General features: G+C 37.2%; 1 protein-coding gene across 8 annotated transcripts in view; it reads right to left on the reverse strand.

Moving 5' to 3' along the window:
- The window catches only part of hsf5 (heat shock transcription factor family member 5), a 23,457-nt gene continuing 684 nt past the window's right edge, over positions 1-22,773 (reverse strand). For 2 of the 8 annotated variants that reach the window (XM_068221040.2, XM_068221041.2), the window contains exons 2-6: positions 18,657-19,156; positions 12,527-12,769; positions 7,784-7,872; positions 3,471-3,833; positions 1-449 (exon numbers count right to left, since the gene is read on the reverse strand). In XM_068221040.2, the coding sequence (XP_068077141.1) occupies positions 357-449; positions 3,471-3,833; positions 7,784-7,872; positions 12,527-12,769; positions 18,657-19,122 (1,254 nt within the window). In that variant the 5' untranslated portion in view covers positions 19,123-19,156 and the 3' untranslated portion in view covers positions 1-356. The remainder of the gene's footprint in view (positions 450-3,470; positions 3,834-7,783; positions 7,873-12,526; positions 12,770-18,656; positions 19,157-22,773) is intronic. The other 6 variants (XM_073949570.1, XM_073949571.1, XM_068221043.2 and 3 more) reach the window with 4 other exon arrangements.

Raw genomic sequence — 22,773 nt, forward strand, 5'->3', positions numbered from 1 at the left:
TTTATCAGGTTTATCATTTGTTTTGCATTTATTCAAATCCTAAAAGGCTGAAAACAAATCAGTTCATCTCACTGGTACTAAAATCTGACTTTCGCTCTTGTGCTATGTTAAGAACAGCACGGCATTTAGTGTTACATTTAAAATCCTCTGAGAAAACACATTTTGAAAATATGAATTTTAACAACAGCACTTCAAATCACCTAAACAAAACTTTCATAAATATTTCATGCAGCGGTTTACATGTAATATTTTGATTAGATGTCTTGCACATATGCTGATCAATCTTCAATGGAACTCTACAATCATAAAACAGTAAAACACTAAATCTGAATGACTGAACAAATTTGACATACAGATCAGAAATCAGAATCTGTCCAAAATGAGCTGCGGTGAGTGTTGATCTGAAGTTCATTTCTTATGTTTTCCTCCTTCACGTTCTCAATTGTGACCTGCAGATAGAATACAGAATGTAAAGTTAGTTAGTTATGCTTCACACTTAAAAAGGGATACAGCTGCAGCCGAATGTTAATGGAAATTAGTTATTTGTTATAAACGTTATTTATTAAGTTACTAATTAAATTGTGTTTTATTGATGTCTTCCCCTCACCACAACCATAAACTCAACCCTCACAGTAATGTAAAAACAGTATACCGAGTGTTATTCATTAAATTACCCATTAAATAGCTTTTTATTAACCCCTAAGCCTACCACAATCCAAAACCCAACCCTCCCAGTAATGTAAAAACAGTAATTATAATTAAAATATTTATATTATTTATTAAATTACCCATTAATTGTATTTTATTAATGTCTACACTAAACACAACCTTCATAGCAATGTAAAAACAGAATAGAGTATTACATTACCCATTAAATTGCACTTTATTAACCCTTAAACCTACCACAAACCAAAACCCAACCCTCACAGTAATGTAAAAACAGTAATTGTAATTAAAATATTTATAATATTTATTCAATTATCCATTAATTGTATTTTATTAACGTCTACTCCAAACCTAAATCCCACCCTCACAGTAATATAAAAACAGTATACTGAGTATTATTCATTAAATTACCCATTAAATTGCTTTTTATTAACCCCTAAGCCTACCACAACCCTAAACCCTCCCCTCACAGTAACGTTAAAACAGTTTACAGAGGATTATTATTTAAATGACCCATTAAATAGCATTTTAAATGGCATTTTATTAACCCCTAAACCTACCAGATTAAACTCAAGCCTCACAGTAATGTAAAAACAGTATATCGAGTGTTATTCAATAAATTCCCCATATTTTATTTTATTTTTTCATGTATTTCATGTCTACCATAAACCCAACCCTCACAGTAATGTAAAAACCGTAATTATAATTAAAATATTTTTAATTATTTATTAAATTACCTATTAATTGTATTTTATTAACGTCTACCCCTACCCCAATCCTAAATCCCACCTCTACAGTAATGTAAAAACAGTATACAGGGGATTGTTATTTAAATTACCCATTAAATAGCTTTTTATTAAGCCCTAAACCTACCACAAACCTAAACCCAACCCTCACAGTAATATAAAAACAGTACACTGAGTATTATTCATTAAATTACCCATTAAATTGCTATTTATTAACCCCTAAGCTTACCACAACCCTGAATCCAACCTTCACAGCAACGTTAAAACAGTATACAGAGGATTATTATTTAAATGACCCATTAAATTGCTTTTTATTAACCCCTAAACCTACCCCAACCCTAAACCCAACCCTCACAGTAATATAAAAACAGTAATTATAATTAAAATATTTATATTATTTTTAAATAACCCATTAATTGTATTTTATTAATGTCTACACTAAACACAACCTTCGTAGTACTGTAAAAACAAAATACAGAGTATTAAATTACCCATTAAATAGCATTTTATTAACCCCTAAACCTACCACAAACCTAAACCCTCCCCCACAGTAATGTAAAAACAGTATACAGAGGATTATTATTTAAATGACCCATTAAATAGCATTTTATTAACCCGTAAACCTACCACAAACCTAAACCCAACCCTCACAGTAATGTAAAAACAGTATACTGAGTATTATTCACTAAATTACCCATTAAATTGCTATTTATTAACCCCTAAGCCTACCACAACCCTGAATCCAACCTTCACAGCAACGTTAAAACAGTATACAGAGGATTATTATTTAAATGACCCATTAAATTGCTTTTTATTAACCCCTAAACCTACCCCAACCCTAAACCCAACCCTCACAGTAATATAAAAACAGTAATTATAATTAAAATATTTATATTATTTTTAAATTACCCATTAATTGTATTTTATTAATGTCTACACTAAACACAATCTTCGTAGTACTGTAAAAACAAAATACAGAGTATTAAATTACCCATTAAATAGCATTTTATTAACCCCTAAACCTACCACAAACCTAAACCCAACCCTCACAGTAATGTAAAAACAGTATACAGAGGATTGTTATTTAAATTACCCATTAAATAGCTTTTTATTAACCCCTAAACCTACCACAAACCTAAACCCAACCCTCACAGTAATGTAAAACAGTATATCAAGTGTTATTAATTAAATTACCTATTAAATTGCATTTTATTAACCCCTAAACATACCACAAACCTAAACCCAACCCTCACATAATGTAAAACAGTATATCAAGTGTTATTCATTAAATTACCTATTAAATTGCATTTTATTAACCCCTAAACCTACCACAAACCTAAACCCAACCCTCACAGTAATGTAAAAACAGTATACAGAGGATTGTTATTTAAATTACCCATTAAATAGCTTTTTATTAACCCTTAAACCTACCACAAACCTAAACCCAACCCTCACAGTAATGTAAAAACAGTATACAGAGGATTGTTATTTAAATTACCCATTAAATAGCTTTTTATTAACCCTTAAACCTACCACAAACCTAAACCCAACCCTCACAGTAATGTAAAACAGTATATAAAGTGTTATTAATTAAATTACCTATTAAATTGCATTTTATTAACCACTAAACATACCACAAACCTAAACCCAACCCTTACAGTAATGTTAAAACAGTAATTATAATTAAAATATTTTCTATTATTTATTAATTTACTTATTAATTGTATTTTGTATTATTAATTGTAATTGTATTTTTAGTGTATTTTATTACCCCTACCCCAATCCTAAATCTCACCCCTACAGTAATGTAAAAACAGTATACAGAGGATTGTTAACATTAACCCTTAAACCTACCACAAACCTAAACCCAACCCTCAAAGTAATGTAAAAACAGTAAACTGAGTATTATTCATTAAATTACCCATCAAATTGCTTTTTATTAAACCCTAAGCCTACCACAACCCTAAACATAACCCTCGCTGTAATGTAAAAACAGTAATTTAAAAATGTAAGCTATATTGATTTAAGTATCTGGACTGTACCCTCTTTAGACTTTACCTTAAAAGACAGACCGCCATCTTTTAACTGTTCTAAAGACTCCAGATCTGCTTTAATTTGGCTGTGGTCTTCATATGTGTCAGTGTCTTTTGGAGGACTGAAGGTCATAGTCTCGATGCTCTGCAGACTCACAGACTGAGCTTTAGGAGCAGAAGGTATAGTGTAGAGAGGTGGGTTGGAGATGAGCTGGGGTTTTACTGGGGGTCCCACCTGGACTATACGAACATTTGACAGACCCTGGAAATCATCCACCATCCGAAACGCTCTGTCCAGGTTCATGTCTCCTCTCTGCTCAGACACATGGTGCACTGGCCAGTTTGTGGGCTGGAAGCTGCTTTGTTGGTGGCTCACTGAATAATTCTGCTAATGATAATGAACATCTTTATACTGTGTCAAATCCAGAGCCAATGAATACATTATACACTTGTTAATAGTCTGATGTTAATACGATTAAGACAATACTCTGATGAAAAGTCTACCATGTAAACATCGATTTTTGATTACCTTCATTCGACTGAAGTCCAGGCTTCATATACATTTTACTACAAAAATTCCAGGGGCCTCATGTACGAAGACTTGCGTGGAATTCATACTAAAACATTGCGTACGCACAAAGCTGTAAATGTGCGTACGCAGAAAAAATTTCAGATGTGTGAAACACTGCGTACGTCGAATCTCACGCATATTCTTTTGTACATCCGAATGAACGTGAAACTGAGCACAACATGCACGAGCACAAAACCCCTCCCTGCCTCCTCCCCCGTATGAATATGCTAATGACTCTACTTTGGCAAAACCCAACAAAAAAGCAAAGGCAATGGCAAGCAAAGAGAAACTTTGAACAGAATGTGAATTGGAGGTGCTGCTTTCGGAGGAAGACCGGAGAAAAACTGTGTTATTTGCAAGTTTGTTCTCCGGAGTAAACAACAACAAAAAAAAAAAAATAGAGTGGGAGAGTTTAGCTGATGCGGTTAACACAGTTGGGTCTGAACATCGCACTGAGTAAATTAAAAAAGAAATAGTGTGATTTATAGCTGTAAAATGTTGCAGTTCCCTTAATAGTGTCAGTGGCGCAGCTCGTAAAACGCAAGTTAACATGTTTTGACACGTTTGAGCATGAACTCGGTTTGAATCCAGCGTCTTTTTTCCCCACTACATATCAGATTTTGCCAACTATTTATTATGAGAAAGACAAGTAGGAATCATTAATAAGTCTGTGCATCATATTTTATTTGCACATTTATTGAATGGAAATGTTTCTGATTCACGCATGCAAATTCACCTTCAGTTAGTGTCTTTATAGCAATGTGCGTGCAGTAGATCGCTCAGATTACATTGGGAAAACAGGCGACCGCTGCAAATTGTGCTTTAATGTTTGGCTGGTCAACTGTATGGTATGAAAACCTTATATACCTGCTAGATGAACCCGTCTCATACAGCTGCCATTGCAAGGCTCAGACACTTTGTAGAGAGGAATTTAACACAACTGCCTCTAGGAGTCGCCAATGGAAATAAAACAGACACGCACAAAAAAATGTGCGTACGCCAGCCATAAAGCTGGCATGGAGCTGCGCACATTCCCACGTTCAGTTCATCGTTAGTAAATCCAAACATGAGCGATTCTGAGCGTGAAATCTGGCGTACGCAAAGTTTTTGTGCGTACGCAGTGTTGATACATGAGGCCCCAGGACTTTTCCAGGACTTTCAAGTCGATTTTCATGACCTAATGTTTCATGTATTGTCTACATACACATGGTAAATCATAAGAAACATTTCAATTTATTACAGCATATCATAAAACACACAATAGTCTTAATTTATTTTTATATCTATGTAAAATGGATGATGCTCACACAGCACTAATTATGTTTTTGGTCAAGAAAGGAAAAGAAGTAAAAACAACTAACCTCCTTTCCCGTATACAGATTTTTCAAGAGTTCACACTTAGCTGATGATTTATAAAAGCTTGTTTGGCATGCTGTCCCGGGAGAGAGCCCCGAGCTCAAGGGATCCTCGAGCCCGGGGCTTCCTCCCGTTGGCAGAGCGAGAGGGGAGCCTGAGCTCGGTGGATCTCAGAACTCCCCGACTGCGATAGCTAAGGAAACACAGGGGTTAGACAGATGCTTGATTGTTATACGTGTTGAATGTCTTTGGATGGTGGGAGGAAACCGGAGAACCCGGGGAAAACCCACGCGGACACGGGGAGAACATACAAACTCCTCACAGAAACACCCACCGGCCCTAAGGGACCAGGGCCGGCAGTGTTCTTGCTGTGTGGCTCGCAGTGCTAACCACTGGGCCGCCGTGCCACCCAGTCAGAGGTAAAGGAGGAGAATAGGGGAGGAGGGGGGTTTCTTCCAAACGAAGATAAAATGAGATGAAAACTTTGGTTATTTATAGTAGCTTAGGGCTCATATGATTGGAAGATAGTGATTAGCAAATACGGGACCGGCTGTGATAAATCATAAGCATGTGAGCCTCTTGAAAATAGTTTATGAATAAACTTCACTTGTCAAACACATTTTAGTTAATCTTAATAGTTTGTTAAACTAGTACTAGTAGGTAAAACTTCTTCTATTATAAATCGTGATCACACTGCACTTTTCACTCCATAGACTTTGAACAATTTAGATTTATACCTTCCAATCCATCTCAGCATGAATTAATGTTTCTCATTATATTTATTAAATATAATTATTTGATTATTTGAATGAGCATTTAACTTTGAAATGATTTTAACTAGTGAATAAGTTAAACACACTGCTTTATGTAAGAATGTTCAGTGCATTTGCCTGTCTGTAACTTTTTTAGGAACCAACAAACTAGGTCAGAGGTCACGGAGACCTTGATTGGAACTGAGGGCTGAGGACTGGAAGCAACTGTTTCTATTGTTATTTCTTCTGAGTTAATCCACATTAACTCATCCACAACTCATGTAAACACCTTAATCATATTGTTTGATTCAAATTAAGGCAAATAATTTGATTACTGATGTCCATGTAAACGTAATCAGTGTCACATTTATATGTAACTATATCCTAACTTGCCTTGTTAACCTAATTAAGCCTTTAAATGGCACTTAAAGCTGAATACTAGTATCTCGCAAAATGACTAGTATTTTGTATTGTCATCATGTAAACAAAAATTATTAAAAATGAGTCAGTAAAAATCGTGTTTAAAAATGTGTTGAGTTAAATATTGTGAAATACTTGACTAATAATTTGGCTAACAATTTCAATTATACACCCACCAGCCACTTTATTAGGTACACCTTACTAGTACCGTGTTGGACCCCCTTTTCCCTTCAGATCTGTCTTAATCCGTAGATTCAACAAACTACTGAAAATATTGCTTAAATATTTTTCTCCATATTGACATGATAGCATCACACAGTTGCTGCAGATTTGTCGGCTGCACATCCATGATGCCAATCTCCTGTTCCACCACATCCCAAAGCTGCTCTATTGAGGCCATTTGAGCAGAGTGAACACATTGTTATGTTCAAGAAACCAGTCTGAGATGATTCAGACTTTATGACATGGTGTGTTATCCTGCTGGAAGTAGCCATCAGAAGATGGAGACACTGTGGTCATAAAGGGATGGACATGGTCAGCAACAATACTCAGATAGGCTGTGGAGTTGACACACGATACTCAATTGGTACTAATGGGCCCAAAGTGTGCCAAGAGAATTTCCCACAACAGTACACCACCACCAGCCTCAAGGATAAATGTGTTGTGTGTTCAGAGATGCTCTTCTGCAGAACTCGGTTGTAATGAGTGCTAATTTGAGTTACTGTTGCCTTTTTATCAGCTGGAACCAGTCTGGCCATTCTCCTCTGACCTCTGGTATCAACAAGGCATTTGCGCTCACTGGATATTTCCTCTTTTTTGAACCTTTCTCTGCAAATCCTAGAGATGGCTGTGCGTGAAATTCCCAGCAGATCAACAGTTTCTGAAATACTCAGACCAGCCCCTCTGGCACCAACAACCATGCCACATCCAAAGTCACTTAAATGCCCTTTCTTCCTCATTCTGATGCTCGCTTTGAACTGCAGCAGATCGTCTTGACCATGTCTACATGCCTAAATGTATTGAGTTGCAGCCATGTGATAGGCTGATTACAAATTTGTGTTAACAAGCAGTTAAACAGGTGTACCTAATAAAGTGGCCGGTGGGTGAATATTTGAAGCTAATGAAAGTAATTGTGAATATGGAGTGTAGTATTAGTCTTTACAGTTTTGTAACAGTAACTGAACATGAATGATCAGATATACTGTATGTGCAATAATGCTTGACTGTAATGAATCTCACCGGGTAATATGCATAATGTGAATATGACAGATGAGATGTTTGGTTGCCTCCTGCTTGGTCCGCTTGCGTATGAGTGCAGCACTGGCAAACTAAAGAGAACAAAACACACAGACCCAGGTTTAACAACACTATACAGTAAATTCAAAGACTTAAACAAAACAAAAAACAAAAAACAGAAATTATTTTAGGAGACATTCCATTAATTAAGACTTCCCCTAAATAGCTGAGACCAATAGAATTTAAAGAAGAGATGTTTTAAAGCTCTTTAATAATGTCAGATTATGTATTTTTACTAAACTGATCTCTAATACATGACCTCTCCTAAAATATTTTATACATAAATTAATTAAGAAAAGTTTGAGTTCATGGCGGTTCATTCCACTTTGGCGACCCCTGATAAATCAGGGACTAAGACAAAGGTACATGAAAGAACGAATAAATGAATAAAGTTTGAATTCATTTTGAGATATTATCATGTTGTTGATGTGTTGGTATATTTGTAAATTAGAACAAGAGAAAATAGCAAATACAATATCAAAGCTTTAAATTTATCATAATGTTTTATGAAAAGGCTATTATGCTTTAATTAATACATTACGGTATTTTCCAAGCTTTGGTGTAGCTGCTTTTATATTTGCTTTTTGTACTTTTTTGTTTGAGCACCCTGATGTAGATGCTTTGGTGTATTTTTTTGTTATTATTTTTATTTTTTATTAGACATTGTTGTGATCACTTTAGAAACCCTACAGTCAAATAACTGAAATACTCTGTAAACCAGGGCTGCATAAAATTATTGCAACAATGGTATAAGCCAGCGGTTCTCAAACTGTGGTACACGTACCCCTAGTGGTACGCAGGCTTCCTTCTGGTATGAGGAGGAATCACTGAATAATTAAAGTAAAAAAGAAATGAACACACTTTTAACCCTTTGACATCGATTCGATCATTAAATTGATTTTAATAGGCTAGACCTTTTGTTTTATTTTCAACTTTCTAATGTTTGTTATGTATTCTCTTATTTGAAGCTAATTTCCTCTCCATATTTGTAACAGTTGTTGGAGGCATATCCTGTATTTTTATATCCCAATGTTGACAGGTATAGTTTAATCACTTGCTTTTCTGACACACAGCCTACTCTAACGTGCAGTGAGCCAGTCCAATTCATACATTTAAAATACAAGTTAATGTTTAGATTTCAAAGATATACAGTATGTTGCATGTATATATGATTTATTTGTATATTTAAATTTTTTTAAAGAGTTTATGAATGAATATGATGACATATGGCCTTTGTTTATGAGGTCTAAGTAACATTTCCAGGTTTTAATGAATGGGCTATTATATAATAATACTTTACATTTAAAGGGGTGGTCTTCTATGATATCATATTTTAAACTTTAGTTGGTGTGTAATGTAGCTGTGTAAACATAAACAACATCTCTGAAAGTAAAAAGTTCTAAGTTCAATGCAAAGTGAGACCTTTGTTGTTACAGAGTTAGCTTAGCAAAGCCTACAATGAACGAATTTTGGGGACTACAAAAAATACTTCCGCCACCTGTGAGATCACAATGTTTTGTTTACCATGCACACACACTGCGCAGCTAAGGGCCATGGCCAGAAGCGCTGTAATGATATAGCAGAGATGGAGCTAAAAATGCGTCCAAACGCTGCTGTTTCCACAGAGCTTCATCTGTTTCTGTATTTGGGCTTCCAAAGGACACGACACAAAGACAGAAGTGCTTACAGTGCAATATTAATTATGTTCCAGAGAATTATGAAGTACATAGCAAGCATGATTTAACAAAACAGCTCCAGAATGTCTCCCAGTTCAGTGCTGGATTTGGCTAAAATCTCCTCAAATCAGAAGCTGTGAGCTACAACCTGTAAGTGTTTTTTTATTTGCTGAAATTGATCATGACATGTTCAGTGTCTAGCGTTAACGGTATGCTGTAGCAATTATGTAAACAATGGGAAATGCTGTTTGGCACCGCTAACGTTTTAGCTACAAATTCATATTTATCAGTCAAACTGCTGTAAACACACACACACACACACACACACACACACACACACACACACACACACACACACACACACACACACACAAACACAAACACACACACACCACCAGCACGTCTGTGTCTCTTATGTGTGTGCGCGACTTTGCATTGATTCTCTTAGGCAGCTTTTCCATGCGTTTCACATCTCAGATAATGAAGTCGCAAAAGATATGTGGATGATTCATATTGCTTACACCTGCATATTCCGATATATATGTGAAAGGTGTCATGTAACGCGTTGGGTTAAAAAAAATACAGGATAGCTCACCTGACTTATAATAGCAGCAGAAAAATAAATCAAGGTTCACACAAGTCGCATCCCACATCTTGTGCTTTATTCTTCTGTCACGATATATATTACAGAAAATAACTTAATCCGAGCATCAGAGAAAAAGAAAAAAAACTCCCATGCACATGCGCTTGTTACAGAAAGTTCACACATTTACACACACATAGACGCAGACAACATTCACACACACACACACACACATAGACGCATACACAACACTCTTAAAGGAGCCGCACCCCATTTTCACTCGTTACAGACACTTGTCAGATTTTATTTTAGAGAGCAGGCAGGAGGTTGACCCATTGTTTACACAGCAGAAAATCGCATGCTTGTACAGGCGTGATGTGGAGCCGATCCGCGAATCGCAGCACATTATGACACATGACTAATCAGAGTCACTTAAGGGCGGGCCTTTCAGAGGAATTAGGAAATTTGACAGTCGTTTTTATGTTAGCTGAGTAGCTGTGTATAATCAAAGTGAGATATATGAAAACATAATGTGATTTCCTTCAAGTGAAACACAAGCACACATTGCTTTGCATCTAATAAACACAACCAAGCCTTAAAATTACATTCTGGACCAACCCTTTTTTTTAAGAGCAGTGCCATTTTATTTAACTTTTAAAAGTACATTTTAATTTAAACGTTGACATTTTATTATATATATATATATATATATATATATATATATATATATATATATATATATATATATATATATATATATATATATATATATATATATATATATATATATATATATATATATATATATATTTGTACTGTAAGCACAGTACAGTGTTAATGTTCAAACTATTTACAATGTTTAAAGTGGCTGATAATAATACATATTCTTAAAATGCTATGCTGCTGTATTTCAATATTGGTAATTATGGTGGTACTTGAAGACAATTTTTTTCTGAGGTATTACTTGGTGAAAAAAGTTTGAGAACCTTTTAAGCAATATACCATATTGCAGACGTGTGTGATAAATGACATTTATTTTATGCATTGGTTGTTTATCTAAATTTGACCAATCAGATGGGGCCTTCAGATCTTTAGCCCCGCCTTACCAGTAGTAGCAGTTCTGCTGTTGAGAAGGTGGACCCAGAGCTAAAAATAAACACTAATGGGGATTCCAGATAAGAGAGGAAAATGACAGCCAATCAGAGTCAGAATATCTGCTGAGGTTTTCGCTCATTTATACTGTTTTAAAGATTCAACTTTTCCACCTCAACACATTTTTCAGTCTGAATTAAGAGTGAATTACATCTAAAAAGTATATTTTAACTTTTAATTTTAATATCGTTAAATGAATGATACAGCACGGTGGCCAGTTAGAAGTACAATCACCTCCCAGCAAGAAGGTCGCTGGTTTGAGCCCCGGCTGGGTCAGCTGTCATTTCTGTGTGGAGTTGCACGTTCTCCCCGTGTTGGCTTGGTTTTTCTTCGGGTACTTTGGTTTCCCCCAAGTCCAAAAACATCCGGTATATAGGTGAATTGAATAAGCTAAATTGGCTGTAGCATATGTGAGAGTGTGCAAGAATGTTTGGGTGTTTCCCAGTGTTGGGTTGCGGCAGTAAGGGCATTCGCTGCGTAAAAACATGTGCTGGATAAGTTGATTGTTCATTCCGCTGTGGCGACCCCAAATTAATAAAGTGACTAAGCCGAAAATAAAGTAAATAAATGAACATTTTGCTAGGGAAATTTTGTATCGTAGGAAATATCGTTATCCGCTTGTTAAGTGTGACGTCACGCGAAGCGGCTTCCGGGTCCAAGCGCTCTATTCAACTGAATGGGGAGACTCATGAAATGGTAATAATAAACGTTTACAAAGCGATTTAAGGCTTTCGAAAATCACGATCGCAGTATATATGTCCATGCCTAATATCCGATGGCCAGAAAGTGATTAATTTTTTATAAATTGTTACATTTTTGGTATTTGTTATGCAGCAAGCCCAGAGATTGTTGTGTACAATATGATTTTATATAAAATTAACTTTAATGTGTGATAGGAATAAAACGTGATCATAAACGAATGATTTCTCCACTCAAATGAATGGCGGCTTGGACCCGGAAACAGTATTACATACGTCACAAACACGTCACCACTTAACAAGCGAATTGCAGTATTTAACAACTAAATCACATAAGAAAGTGAAGCCCTATCTGATTGATCAAATTTAGATAAAAAAGTATGCATAAAATAACAATTAATGAAAAGCGCTATACAAATAAACTCGATGTAAATATTGCATATTTTTCCAGTATCATGCATGCAGCCCTACTGTAAGCATTAAATTAACGATTCAAATTAAGCCTAGTTTATAATTGACACAAATACAGTCGTTCTATTTAAAGAATCAGAAACTTTAGTATAAAGTCAGTGTGTACCTGGAGAGTAAAGTCCAGCAGGATAGGACAGGTGATGGGGAATGTCCTGTGGAAACAGAAAGGCAGGACCAGAATGAGGTCCTACAGGCATACTACTGTATGGATAAACAGACAGCGGGAGGCCTGTGTTAGAGTAGAAGGAGGAGGCATCAGCGCAGGGAAAGATCCAGGAGTGGCCAGTCATTGGGCTTTGCTCATACTCTGGCTGCTGATGGGCTGCACCTCCTGAGAGCTGGGCAGAACCTGACAAACAAGAATGTAGGAACTTTTGAGAAGTTTAGAGACAATTTAAAGGCAGTGGTGGCAAGAGTACTGAAAAATCATACTCAAGTGAAAGTACCATTACTTGCCTAAAAATGTAGTGCAAGTAGAAAGTATCTGTTGTAGATATTGCTCAAAGTAGGAGTGAAAACTAGCCCATTTAAAAAGTACTCAAGAATAGTGAGTATTATGCTGTTAAAAGCTGATGCGTTTACATGTAATTTGTGGATGTGTGTAAACATAACATTCTGTAGTGCATTTAGTTATTGCCCAGCAGGCGCACAACGCCTGACGTTAATATTAGGTTAGAATTAGGTTGTGATGTCAGGTGACCAAAATTCAATGTCTAGCCAGAGTCTAAGGACAATCTTATTTTGATGTCCAATAACGATGTCAAATGACATTGATATTTGGTTGATTTTGAAAAGTGTATTTGTTGGAAAGTGACTAAAATCCAATGTGGAGCCAACGTCTTAAACCAACATCATATTGACATAAAAATACTGACATTTATTTGTTAGGTATGGCAACCAAAATCTGATAGACATCATTAGTATACAGTAAACATCTGTCCTCTTCTCATCAGTTTAGAGAGCATCTAAACAGTCTCTGGGGTCAAGGCGTGTAAAGATTTTGAACATCTTCTTGGACACTTTTAATGCTTGAGGTAGTCCACTATGATGTGATTTACCTTCTATGAGTGATATGATTGGACAGGAATCACAGCACAGATTTTTCTAATCCCCATAGACAAGAAATAATAAAGTAGTGACTGCAGGTTTGTCACTGACTCGGTCCCGGTCATTCCCCTCGCTGGCCAGCAGAGGCCACCATCTCCGGACTTTTAGCATTACATCATCCATCTACACTGATTGCGCATACACCTGATCTGAATCAGGCTAACGACCCACGTACCTCTTATAAGCCGCACTCAAACACTCAGTCAGTGCGAAGTCTTGTTCAGCCCCGGCCAGCATTACTGAGCATTATTCCTAGCCTGATCTCCTGTGTACGACTCCAGCCTGTCTCTTACTTTGCTTCGCCTTCTGCCTGCCCACGACTCACGCCTGATATACGGACTCTGATTCTCTCTGCCTGCCCACGACCCACGCCTGATATACGGACTCTGATACTCGCTGCCTGCCCTCGACCCAAGCCTGATACACGGACTCTGATTCTCGCTCATTACCCTCCACTCATGCCTGGTAACTCGCTCTGTGTCTGTTCATCATCAGTTTTGATACCCTTACTACTACTGTGGATGTGTGTGTGCACTCAGGTGCATATTGTGTGTTTGAGTGAAGTCGTGATTAATAAATACTGCATAATGGATCCCTCCGTGTCAGTCTCCTCGTTACAAGGTTGAAGGACAGTAGTGGAGTAAAAGTACCGATACTGTAAACATGATGTCAAATTGACGTTGTACCCCAACGTCTTGGACGTTGCATTTTATTTGAAGTTCGATTTTGATGAAAACGGGTTGAGAACTTGAAGTAAGGCTAACATCAATATCCAATGTTCAACCAAAAACCAACCAAATATCAACGTCTGATGATGTTACAGCTTGACATTTTGTGGACGTTACCTCTATGACATCTATTGAACATTGGATTTGCGTTGTCATACCTGATGAATAAATGTCAATATGACGTTGATTTAAGATGTTGGCTCGACGTTGGATTTTGCTCACTTTCCAACACAACCTAAAATTAACCAAATATTAATGTCATTTAACGTCATTATTGGACATCAAAACAACATTATCCTTAGACGCTGGCTAGACATTGAATTTTGGTCACCTGACGTCATGACAACTGTAACATAGTATTAACGTCTAACCCTACGTTCACACTGAAAGCAGAGAGAGCGTCAAAGTAGCCAGAAGTCATTCATTTTTAATGAGAGCTGGCAGGCGATAAGTGGCGAGGAGCAGCGCGGCTTTGCCAGTGTGGGCGTCGAGGAGAGTTGAAATCAAGGCAACTTTATGGTAATGACTAGGCCCATATGGAATCTGCGCGTGCAGAATTCCACAGAATTTCCGCAGAAATCCGCAGATTTCTGCAGATTTTTAGCCCATTATTAACTCTGTTTTTTAACTTGAGTAAATGTGTAAATCTGAATTTATACAGTTTTTATTCAGTCATTTATTACTTTTTATTTAATATATTAAGGGTTTAGTTATGCTACTCCGCTGGATACTCCCAAAATAATTCTGCAGAAATCCGCAGATTTTTACCAAAATTCTCTGCAGAAATAGCAAAAAACGTGCGCAGATTCCGTCTGGCCCTAGTAATGAGCTATGATGAGCTATGGTTCGGCGGCAACCAATCAGTATGTAGAAGTTCACCGCTTGAGAGGAGTTCAGAGAACACAGACCTGTGAACTTTGGTTCCAATCACAGTTGTTCCCAAGGGTTTGATTATTCAATTATTTGCAATGTTTTCTTTCTAACATGCATTAAATAAGTTAGTGAGTTAGTGATGTGCCTTAATGTTATATATATTTATCTTTAAAAAAGCAGGAATCTGACGTGACAGTACAAAACAGTACTGCTATGGACACATTGGATAATTAAGTGGAGCGCACGCAACTCGATCTCCCATTTTTAAATGAATTGGATAAGAAGTGCGCAACATTTTCATGGTAGAAAGTATGTTTTATGCAGGAATGTCACTGATATGCTGCAATGGCCCCTTTAAATAGGAGATCAATGTAACAAATTTTGACGCTCTCGCCGCCAAAGCTGAAGGCAGACAGCGTTGTCCCCAGGGTGGCGAGAATGACCTTGGACGCTCTCACCGCTTTTGTTGTGAACGCACAGTTATGACGTTGTGTGCCTGCTGAGTAATAATTGAATGCACTACAGAATGTTACGTTTACATACATGAACAAATGACATGTAAACACATTAGCTTTTAATAGTGTAATACTCACTAATCACTACTCTTGAGTACTTTTGAAAGGACTACTTTTTACTCATACTTTTAGTAATCTTTACACTAGATATTTTTACTCTACTTGTACTACATTTTTAGGCAAGTAATGGTACTTTTACTTGAGTATGATTTTTTAGTACTCTTTACACCACTGTTTAAACCAGGGGTGGCCAACCCTGTTCCTGGAGAGCCACCTTCCTGCAGATTTCAGTTGCTACCCATATCAAACACACCTGCCTGTAATTATCACGTGGTGTTCAGGTCCTAATTAATTGGTTCAGGTGTGTTTGATATGGGTTGCAACTGAAATCTGCAGTAAGGTGGCTCTCCAGTAACAGGGTTGATCACCCCTGGTTTAAACTGTCCTATGAAATTAGATTAAAAAAAAGTAGATTCTAGTTTTAGTCTGTTAGTTTTAAGGATATCTATTAGCTAGTGTGCTCCAAAACAGTGACAAAATTAAAATTTAGACAGATATAAGCTCGCTGTTTGTCACTTTGATTTTTTGACGTCACCTCATACTTCAGTCTCTCATCAAATCCTCTGACCAATCAAATGCTCTCTAGTATCTACCCCCCTTCTTCTTATTTGCTTGTTCTTTGATGCGCTTGAGCTCAACCACTCACAGTGGCAGAGCTGTGATAAAAATGACACGCCATTGGCTGTTTTTTAAAAGGTGAGGACCTTATATCCTACCCTCTCTTCATTTTTCAGTACATCAAACATCTAATAAAAAAGTTTACATTTCAAAGAACTTCATGGAATCTTTAAAAGAAATTTGATCTTCAGTTTAGTGCTGGTGATTTTCTATTGCTTAAATGGGTTTGGATTCAAATTCTAAAGTAATAGAAATGCACCAAGCTAAAATGCAACTGAATTTAAAAACATTTTGATTTTGAACTTAATAATTATATTCATTAATATTTTTTTCGGCTTAGCCCCTTTTTTAATCTGGAGTTGCCACAGCGGAATGAACCTCCAACCTATCCAGCATATGTTTTACGCAGCGAATGCATTTTTTAGCCGTAACCCAACACTAGAAAACATCCACACACTCTTGCACACACTCACATGCACTACGCGCACAGCGAGGTTGCAGTAAAAACAGGAGCGCTAGCATTTACAGCGAGGTAATAACATCCGATGCAGTACAGAGTTTGTTGTTGTATAAGAGATAAGTTAAATTGATTGCATAAAATATATATTTTTTACATAATGCTTTCAGCGTATTATAACAGCTCGTCACCTTTGATAAGCACAGTTATTTGGCAGAATTAACGTTAAAGTGAGCGGCGTTCATCTGACAGGTCCATTTGCGATAGCACCCTCCCAGTGAATATTGGATACAACGGAATGGCCAAGCATTTAGCCCCAAATATACAATCTCATTGAAGCTCCAAGTGATTTTACAAGAGAGAAGTTAAAGTCCTGCAAGTCTTTGGATGCCAACAATTTTGTTCTGTGTAGTCATGTGCAGGAAATAATGCTCCATGATTACCAGATTCAAAACTATGTAGTGTCAAAGACAAGGAAAGATAATGGAACTATACAAGGCCTGGGTAATCATCAACAAGCAAAACAACTGCATTCTGACAGCGAATTGCACCTGTACGGCAGGGCATGTGAACTTAGATTTTTACATTTCGTTATAAGCATTCAGTGTCCGCAGTTTACTTCACCATATGCTGAAATCATTGCTTTAATCAAAAACGAGTAATGTGTATGATTCAGCATAGCGTGAACTTACCTGATATGAAATAAGAACTGCAGAGTCCAGCATTTTTAATTAGGCCCTCACTCCATTCAGCTCTTATGATGGCTGTTAGCCAAAGAAATCTGCGGTTGGCATTAAAAGCAGTGTGGTGTACGGTAAAATTTAAATTTTATACTTTTTGACTTTCAAATTTTTGGCATCCTACCACAGAACACAACGTTTGCTATTGCAACCCGTGTCTTTTTGCAATATACGCGGTATACACGCAGTCGAACCAGTGTGACGTCATGTGTGATGTAGGTTGGTAATTCCCCATAAACTCAATATAACTCGAAGGCCAGAAACTAATCTCTTTTTTTGCACTGTAACTGATGACTAACAGAAAAAAATACATATTTTACCTCTTCCCAACAGGGAAAACCACCAACAATAAAGAATACATAATATTATTTTATGGCTTTGCAATTAAAAAAAATCAATATAATGGAAGTCAATGGGGCAAAAACTGCCAAGAACATAAGCAAAGGGTATTCAAATTGGGTGCATAACTTAATAAAAAAAAATAAAAATAAAGCATTTTCCCAAAATATGTGTCAAAATGAGATTCGTTACCAAACATCATTCCATTTGCTGAAATACACAGAAAGCTGTGGCCAAATTCCCTCACTCACTCATTTTCTTGTCAGCTTAGTCCCTTTATTAATCCGGGGTCGCCACATCGGAATGAACCGCCAACTTATCCAGCAAGTTTTAACGCAGCGGATGCCCTTCCAGCTGCAACCCATCTCTGGGAAACATCCACACAAACATTCACACACACACACTCATACACTACGGACAATTTAGCCTACCCAATGCACCTGTACCGCATGTCTTTGGACTCTAGGGGAAACCAGAGCACCTGGAGGAAACCCACGTGAACGCAGGGAGAACATGCAAACTCCACACAGAAACGCCAACTGAGCTCGAGCTTGAGGCTCGAACCAGCGACCCAGCGACCTTCTTGCTGTGAGGCGACAGCACTACCTACTGCGGCACTGCTTCACTGCTGTGGCCAAATTATGACTCAGAATCACCCCAGAGTGGATCAAAACATCCCTAACAGCACACAAAGGTTGATTCATCTGGTGTAATTGTATTCATATTGCATAAAAAATACTGCAATGTCAGATTTTTCTAATATCATGCAGTCCTGATCTAGTATAAAATCTGAACTGACCTCTATTCTCTTCTGCAGGGTTGCGTTGAGTTTTCTGCTGTCCTCGGCTCAGTGGACGACAGCTTTCCTTCTCTCCAATCTTGGTCTTGGTCTTTTTACTGAGTGTCAGCCTCTTCAGATGGACCAGAAGCTCTGGTTGGCCTCGTCTGAAGTTGGGATTGTAGAAATGATGCCGGTTTCTGTGTTTGTCTCTGGGAGAACCGTCAAAAATCTTCTTGAAGCCGTAGAGGTTGAGCTGCCGGATGAAGCTGGTGAAGTTGGAGGTCTTAAAGGGTTTATTGTCAAGCTTAATTGGAGTCAGCAGGTCAACTTCAAACTGCTGCTGGTCCACTATTAAGCTCTCTCCGGTTGGGCTCCAGAACACAGAGCTGTTTTGGGGATTGTTTGTCAAACGCCATAACTTAGCTGGGAAGTTATGGTAATTTATGTTGACATTGAGAAGAGAATAGTCACAGTCCATGGCCATCTTGTTCAAATCAAAACATCACTCGTTTAACACCCTGTAGATAAAGGAAAGAGTATTAACATCACCAAAACACTTTTCAGTAGATTAATAATACTGATTAGATTTGATAAAAGTTTGGTTAAAGTGATGTGTTAAATGAATTTATTCATTTAAAAAAAGAAGTCTAAACTGTAAAAACGTTAAATTACAGAAATTTACTGTAAAATAACAGAGGTTGGATTACAGAAATTTACCAGAAATTTAAAATGAGTAAATTTCTGTCATTTAATGTCCGTTATTTTACAGTAAATTTCTGTAATTTAACGGCCGTTATTTTACTTTTTTTTTTCAGCACCCCAGCTGCTGGAAATAAATCGCAAAATTACTAAAAATTACCAAAAATTACAAGTCCTAGATGGGTGCCAGCTACCAGTAATTTACAAAATATCTTCTTTTCTGTTCAACAGAAGAAAGAAACTCACACAGGTTTTGAATAAGAGTGAGTAGATGATGACAGAACATCTGTTTCTGGGAGATATGTGCCTTTAAGTTGACAAATTTAAATTTTATCACAATATAAGGCAGTAAAATAAATTTTTTTTTACAGTAAACACACAAATAATGTAAAAACTGTCAGTAATATTTTAAGATAAATATAATTTACTTTGTTTTCCAGACTTTTGTTTTAAAGAACTGTCAAATACGATCATCAGGCATTTTGATTTATTTGTTCATCTCACAGTCATCACTATTATATTATGTTTTAGAACTGCAAAACTTGAATCATAAATCTAAATCTTTGAATTGGCCCACCATCTCATGTTAAAAAAGAAAGGAAGAATCATAGGGATGGTTAAGAGATATTCATTCATTCATTCATTCATTCATTTTCAACCGCTTTTCCAGAGCCAGGCCGTGGGGGTAGCAGTCTTACGAGGGAACCCCAGAACTCCCTCTCCCCAGGCACTTCCTCCAGCTTCTCCAGGGGATCCCGAGGCGTTCCCAGGCCAGCTGAGAGACATAATCCCTCCAGCGTGTCCTGGTTCTTCCCTGAGGCCTCCTCCCGGTGGAACATGCCTGGAACACCTCCCTAGGTAGGCATCCAGGAGGAATCCGAAACAGATGCCCGAGCCACCTCAGCTGACCTCTCAATGTGGAGGAGCAGCGGCTCTACTCCGAGCTCCTCCTGGGTGACAGAGCTCCTAAGGGTCCGCCCTGCCACCCTGTGAAGGAAACTCATTTCAGCTGCTTGTATCTGAGATCTTGTTCTTTTGGTCATGACCCAAAGCTCATGACCATGGGTGAGAGTAGGAACATAGATTGACCAGTAAATCAAGAGCTTTGAAAATCAACGAACTGGTACATCAACCGCATTACTGCACCAATCTAGCGGTCAATCTCACACTTCATTCTTCCCTCATTCATGAACAAAACCCTACGATACTTGAAATCCTCCACCTGGGGTAAGGACTTTCCTCCAACCTGGAGATGGCAAACCACCTTTTTCTGGTGGAACACCATGGTCTCGGACTTAAAGGTGCTGATTCACATCCCAGCCGCATCACACTCGGCAGTAAACCGCCCCCATCCCTGCTGAAGGGCCTTGTTCAAGCCAACAGAACAACATTATCTGTACATAACAGAGATGAAATCCTGTGGTCCCCAAACCGGACCCCATGAACAGATTTGGTAACAAAGGGCAGCCCTGCCAGAGACTCATTTCTAATTTATTCTAACTTTTTGTTTGCTTGTTTTATTGCAAATTAAATGTTTCAATGACAATAATCAGATGAATGTACATACTGCCACTGGACAGATGGACAGTCCAGAGATATCAGTGAGCAAATTAAGGCAAAAGTTAATTCTACTTGATTAAGTATTCCAACGCAATCTCACAGCAATTTTAAAAATATTATAAAATAAATTAAATTGGGTGTCACAGTGACGCAATGGGTAGCACGATCGCCCCACAGCAAGACGGTCGCTGGTTCGAGCCTCAGCTGGCTCAGCTGGCATTTCTATGTGGAGTTTGCATGTTCTCTCTGTGTTCGCGAGTCCAAAAGACATGTGCTATAGGGAAATTGGGTAAGCTAAACTGTCCATATTGTATGTGTGTGAATAAGAGTGTATGGGTGTTTCCCAGAGATGGGTTGCAGCTGGAAGAGCATTTGCTGCGTAAAACACATGCTGGATAAGTTGGTGGTTCATTCCGCTGTGGCGACCCCAGATTATTAAAAGGACTAATCTGAAAAGAAAATGAATTAATGAATGAATGAAGTTAGGAAATTACCCACAGCAACTTTAATGTAATATAGTTTGGTATATTTGCCATCGGCACATGGGTCTCAATGATATTTAGTTTTTGGCCATTTTGGACATTTTTCAAAGAAAATGTTTTGGCATCCTGGATCTAAATTAAATCTCACTCTGAAGATATACTGATATCCATATACATTGATCCAAACCCAATCCCCCTATGTCTTTTTAAATCTCACTGAATTACATTACAAGATATAAGCTCGAATCACCTATATCAGGTGCGTGGATTTGCTCTGGATACTGATGAGGACGTACATCCCTAGAGCGCATGTATTAGACAGCTCAAATTCATGCTTTAAAAACACTTAATAATACAATAACAATTGATGAAGCATGTCCCATGCTGCAAAAGTCAATTTACATGATTTTACTGCAATCTGGCTTTAAGGAGGAATGAATGTACAGAAATTTTAAGAAGCATGTCACGCAATCTATTATAGACCCTTTCATGTAGGTCATGTCATTGGTCTATGAAGATTTCCTGGGTGTTATCACACTATTTTATAACTGTAACAAGAGGTGATTCAACATAACTCATGGTATGATAACATTATTTTTCACACATGTGGCTCTTTTTGGATTCTCGGAAGTTGTAGAAATTAAAAATGTAAAACAGGAAATAAATTAAGTCCATTGTTATTGTTTACATCCCTCAAAATGGTCTATATATGTCTATGGATTTAACCCTATGGGCACATCTAGGTTACTAAGGGTTGACAGAGCAATCTTTTATTTTGAAGGCAATTAAATTATTGGTGGGGACATTTCAGTAATTGCTGGATATTGCTTGGGACATGTCCCCTTTGTCCATGCCAATACTACACCTTTGACCTATATATAATGTAAGCTATAATAAATTTCTGAATAATATGCACCAAATTACACATTTTTGCACGGTTTGAGCCTACATTTAAGCTTTTTTGTAGATTGTTTATCAAACGCCAAAGTGTAGTTTTTTAAAATTAAGTTTTAGTTTGTTAACATATCATGATGTAACATGTAAGAAGCTGTTGCAAGTTAATGTCATGATCAGATCACATTGATTCTTATTTAACCTCTTGCAGATCAAGGAAATTACATTTATGTTAACAACAAATCTAACAAACAACAAGCTATAACTTTAACACATTATTAATTTACTTAACAATTCGTTTGTCCATATAGATAACATCACATTGAATATTATTGAATATCATTTTAAATAGTATGTTCTGTCATTGATGTCATGATCAAATCAAGTCAATCCTCATTTAACCTCCTGCAGATCAGAGAAATGACATTTAGGGTAACAAATGGTAAGCTATGGTAAACTTTATGGAAACAAATCTAACAAACAGAAGGTTATAATGTTGA

The sequence above is a fragment of the Danio rerio genome, chromosome 5 (assembly GCF_049306965.1).
Source record: "Danio rerio strain Tuebingen ecotype United States chromosome 5, GRCz12tu, whole genome shotgun sequence".
Classification (NCBI taxonomy): domain Eukaryota; kingdom Metazoa; phylum Chordata; class Actinopteri; order Cypriniformes; family Danionidae; genus Danio; species Danio rerio.